This window comes from Papilio polytes, unplaced genomic scaffold (assembly GCF_000836215.1).
Source record: "Papilio polytes unplaced genomic scaffold, Ppol_1.0 DF824047.1, whole genome shotgun sequence".
In the NCBI taxonomy this organism is placed as follows: Eukaryota; Metazoa; Arthropoda; class Insecta; order Lepidoptera; family Papilionidae; genus Papilio; species Papilio polytes.
In genome coordinates, this window is record NW_013525157.1 from 2,388,429 (window position 1) to 2,394,287 (window position 5,859).

General features: G+C 33.1%; 1 protein-coding gene across 1 annotated transcript in view; it reads right to left on the reverse strand.

Annotated features, from left to right (window-relative positions):
- Positions 1 to 333: 333 nt before the first annotated feature.
- The window catches only part of LOC106100335 (HEAT repeat-containing protein 3), a 12,520-nt gene continuing 6,994 nt past the window's right edge, over positions 334 to 5,859 (reverse strand). Inside the window, exon 5 of the mRNA XM_013279160.1 lies at positions 334 to 405. Within this exon, the coding sequence (XP_013134614.1) occupies positions 334 to 405 (72 nt within the window). The remainder of the gene's footprint in view (positions 406 to 5,859) is intronic.

Genomic DNA, 5,859 nt, shown 5'->3' on the forward strand with positions numbered 1-5,859 from the left:
CCGTTTATTTATAGAGTTGAAGTCAGTCCTACTGGCCATAAACAAAGTAATGACGTGTATGCATAGTAGGTAATTGCTGGAACTCTGGTTTATTATTTAAACATATAAAAATAATCTAAATATGTCATGTTCGAACTGGAGTAGTGTGTATTCGTGATCTACAATTCTACAGCACGCAGCTGCAATTGTTTCCTTTTGGTAGCTTACTTTTCTTAACAATTATTTAATGCTTTCTTACCAAGGGTTTCCACAATCGTAATAAATGTTGTCACCCCTATTCTCTTTACGAAATCAGAGATAAGAATATCTTTTTGTACAATGTTTTATACAGTTCTAACCCACGGTAATTTGCAAAACTGTTGCTCCCAATTCGGCTATTGACCCGGATTTTTGTTTTTCTATCAACTGTAATGAAAGATTCAACTTGTCATCCTTAATCAATAACAAGTATCATACCTGAGATCAATAAAAAATTACAGTTATCGTAATAAGACCAATGTTTTTGTAGTAAAATCTGAAGAAGTCAACGATCTTGTTTCATGGTTGACATAAAATTGATGACTAAAACAGTATAAGAGAAATTATTGAAAATGAATAAAATTCTAAGGTAATGAGGCAAATAGAAAATACATAATTAAATTCTATGCTATTAAGGAAATGAGACCAACCTTCACGTGGACCTACTTTTCTTGTGCAAACAACGGATTCACCAGTAACGTGATATCGAACATAATACTCTTACACCTCAATTATAAATACGTCAGTTCGTATTAACAATTTGTACAAATAAACACGATAAGACTAGCTAGGTATCTAATATAGTATATAACTAAAGAAAATTCGGTGGTCTTAGTAATTTCACTAAATTGAATTGGTTAATTTATTTGTGTACATTTGGTTGTTACAACAAACTGTTTACTGACAATAACAGTCCCAACCTACACCCAACTGTGAGTGCGGTGGTCAGACTTAGAAATTATTGACACTTCTGCAACAAGTCTAGCCACCTCTAGCAAATCTAGGCTGTCACAAGTCGCTGCTAACCAATATTGCGACAATGGACAACCGAATGTTACAACCGTGTATTGCGTCATTACAATTGTATTTGTCATGTTTCGTTCTTATTTATTTTTATGATGATAATATTTTCTACAAATTTCTTCATCAGCTCTGGCTCTGGTGAAATAATTCACCGAACATTGCCTTACAAATTACTAGCTTTCTCCATATGATACGTACTCCGTACTCCGTATGTTTGCGAGGAATTAAAAAAAAAAACAAAATTGAGTAGCCTATGTGTTCTTCCAGACTATCCTCTATTTCTGTACCAAATTTCATTGCAATCTGTTCAGTCGTTTACACTACAAACTCTAACAAACATCCATCCATCCATTTAAACTTTCGCATTTATAACGTTAGTATAGATTCAATAATATTTCTGACTTCAATGAAAAGTAAGTATATGTAGTGTTTGTATTAAAAAACGTTTTATTTACTCGATAAATACAGATATTGCAAAAAAGATGTTGCTGTAAAATACCTATGGTACAGTCATACATTGACCTACTTGAACACGCTACACGAGAATTCAGACAGCATGCGATTAGATATTAACTACTAGATATTTTTTTAAATTCAGATTTCAATATATATACGAAAACATTTAAGATGAAGTGTTTATAACATGTCATTCAATTAAACTAATTATTGAAATTATTCAAATGATTTAAGTAAAACCAGGTGAACTATGCATAGAAAATTATATTCTGTGTGTTCATTAGGTCAGAACATTAGTAGAGTTCTTATTGTAGCAACCAACATTTGTAGAACAACACCACACAACCAACCAACAAAACCAAATGTTTAATTAAAAGATTCGCTGTTTTAAATTTTAAACAGCGAATCATTTTCCTAAATACTATTAAGATTACTGGCCACACGACGAATAACCTTTTCTTTTAAATGTAAAAAAAAGATTTTGATTCTTTTTTATACGTATTTGCAGCCAGTCTGAGTGACACGCCACCAGTACGATATAAGGCCAACCGTCAGGTGAATGTCCCGCTCGTTTTGCCGCATAATGTTATTAAAGAATCGACTTCAGTGCCCTAAGCTTATTTTGTTTAACCGCTTGCCTTCTTATTCGACTCTGCAGATTACTTAGAATGCGACAGCTTATAGCTTTTTTTTACTTTGTATCTGGTGTTACTTAGTCTTCGTCCTCTCTTAGTCACTAATTAACGGTTTAGGTTTCGAGAGAACCGTCACACTACATGCAGAATAAAATCTACGCGATACCTACCATATTCTTATTATATAAATAGATTTATTGTGCAAAATTTTCCTTCAATTAATCATGATTATATTATCACAGCTTACATAAAATGCGCAATAACCTTCACACTGCATGGTATAGTTTTACAATTTATTGGAGTCAATTAGGCTGAGTGCATGTAACGCGATACTACCGCCAACTCAGCTGCATCCTCCATGCAAAGTCATCATTGATCATGCTGTAACAAAACCTCTTCCTACGATTGCCAATTGTTTTAGATACCGAGAATTCCGGTAATACAAATGGAATTATCTTGTCCAGTTTACTGTTAATCTGAGTGTTATAAATAAATAATTCAGACGCCACGGCTTCGATCGATAACGATAGCTGACTGAAATATTGTTAAAGAGAGCGGCTTACTTCTTGAATCAGTTGTAGGCATATCATCGAAGGTTCGCTTATCGTAGAATTATTATTATTTAAAAAAGGATTTTTGATACTTTACTTTTCAAATAAGATCCTTTTCGATCTATAAAGTGTAAAATTCGCTTCTGCGCATTATCTTGTTTAACAAATTTTGTTTGTAACTACTAGATTTAAATAGCCGATGATGCAAACAATGGGCGAGTAGAGACCGTTCGATCATAAAACGCCTCAGGCATTCAGGTGCATAAATTAAATACATTACTATAATACTAACATTAATTTACAAGCGCCGCACAATAGACGATATTTCAAAACATTTGAGAATACTAAATGCAATGTTCGTAACCTAGAAACTCGGTACTTTGATTAAAGCCCTTTGTTTTTAACGTTTACCTATTAAATTAACACGAAGTACACACGTGATCACTTACATTTTAATTATTGACAAAAGATATTAGTGACGAAACGGGTCTTGTAGTTTTTGGAAATTAACAAAACAAAAACAATTGAAGTTAGATTACCATAACGTACATTCGTATTAATTTGTAGGTAGAGTTACAGGTAAAGGCGGTAAAAGGAAAATATAGTAGGTAAAAGCGGTGAGCTGGACCGTTTGTCGATTTATCAAGCAGAATATTGCATATTAAAATTAAACTATAAGTACCAACTCGTATATAAATAGTGTATCCTTTCGGAAATCTGTTCAACACGTCTGCTCTTACCTCGCCCATATAAACATTAACGATTTTATATCTTTTCATACGACCTAATATAAATATTATATTCACCTGATAATAACGACTTGAACAAGGTCAATATCGCCGTAAGTTTGTACAAGCTATCGGATCGCTGATAAACCTGTTTAAAAAGCCTTTGGATCGTAACACATGTTTACAGATATGAAAAAATATTTCAGTCTACTCATTAGCTTGTACGAACAAGTAAATTATCTAAATCAGTACGACTAAGGATCTTAGCTAGCGTACCATTTCTCAAAAGGTCGGCAACGCATTTGTAGTTTATCTCGTAATCCGAATGTCCATCGGGCATCGTTGATCACCTCGGTGTTCCTATCGCTCGTTTGCCCGCATTTTCTTATAAAAACCATATGTATACTTTTTACTTAATTGCTTTATTTTTTCTTTATAAGTGAAAAGTTAGCAGTCGGAACAACGAGGTGATTCTTACGTATCAGTATCATGTAATGTTATAGGCTAGTATAGTATTTGCTAGACAGTGAAAGACGTTTAATCCAAAGTGGGCAGCAAATTTAATTCTTTGACTACACATAATCATAATCCAATATTTGATTATTTAACTTCTTATTTTAAATTACATTTACGCCTTTGTCACAAAGCTTATTTTTATCCACCGTTTCTTGATATTTTATGCAACATCTTTCTTAATCTATGACATCATAAGATAAGCTAAATAAAATGAATCAGCTCATAAAAAGAATGTGAACTGAATGTGGGTCATGCATATAGACGCTATGATTGTTTAGTTAGACCTGCATTAGTGTGTTCATTATCACCACCTGAGCACACAACGAAGGTCGCGACCTCTTTTCTGAACATCCTTAACTACTCCACTTGGAAGCATAACTGTTAAGTTACTAGAAAATATGAAATGAGTACTAGTATTTCTCTTTAATTTTCTATCAACTTTGTTGTAATGAATTTTTGTCAATTTTGCAAAGATTTTTCAAACTAGCAACATTATGCGTTAATCTTTATGAACAGAGAAAAAGAATATATCGTACTTTCTCTGTTATTCCACTCGCCATCCTTTCTTTGTTAAATTAAATTAAAACGACATAACTTATCAAAAACCATAACTCTCATATTAATATTGAACAAGATACGATTGAATTGATTTCAGTCTTTATGTAATGTAATTGGTCCACAATTACGGGCATTGTATACGCGCATTTAAGTCTTCCGACTGAACCGGTTCCCATCACATACGGGAAGGACAAGATGAGGGATTTCCTTTTACAGACCTGTTTATAAACTTATCGCAATGCGGTCAAATTTTTCACAAAACGTATGAATGATTTGTTCTTTTCTGGGTAAAATAATCGCTACATAACATTTAAATTTACGTAGAGTTTAGATGAAATTTGGTATGAACGTAAAGGATAGTCTGGAAGAACACATATGCTACTCACTTTCGTTTTTTTCTAATCCAGCGAACGGAGTCGCGGGCAAAATCTAGTTAATATTATAAATGCGAAAGTTTAGATGGATGGATGGATGTTTGTTAGAGTTTGTAGCCTAAACGGGTGACCGGATTTCGATGAAATTTGGTATAGATGTAGTGGATAGTCTGGAAGAACATATAGACTAGTCACTTTTGTTTTTTTTTCTACGCGGACGCAGTCGCGGGATAATGGTAGTATTAAATAAATCTGGGTTATACAAGGAATGTTAATAAGCTTTATCGTTTTGCATAGCGAGTTTGTCACTATTAAATTAACACAATCTAGAATTTATGTCAAGCGCAATAGCATCAGATAGTTCAAGACCGGGTCAAATGTTGACTTATCCTAAGACCTAGACAATAAAATCATACCCGAGCGTTCAGATTATAGCAACAACGCACACTATCGCATTTAAGACTTTTGACCCCAATCATTATTGCAGCTATCGGAATGTTTATTTATTACTATTTTTTTATACAATAAAGGCATAAGGACAAATAGAACGTTCTTGTATATTATAAGAATAGCTTTCGCTCGCGACTCCATCGGCGCGGAATTAAAAAAAACAAATGCAAGTAGCCAATATGTTCTTCCAGACTATCCTCTACATCTATACCAAATTTCATTGATATCGGATCAGCCGTTTAGGCTATAATTTCTATCAAACATCCATCTAAACTTTCAACATTTATGATATTGAAATAAAATAAGCATGATTGATCGTGTACAAATTCTACAGACTGCCAAAGTTATAACAAAATATTACATGGCACTATTATTTTTATCAACAACTAGCTGTTTTTCGCGACTTCGCCCGCGTGAAATTACAAATATAACCCTTTTTTCTACCTGTTACCAAAAGTATTAACTTAGTAGTAATCTACGTATTGACAGCAATCTACCGATAATAATAATAATAAAATATAGCCTATGTTACTCACAGATAAATTACTTT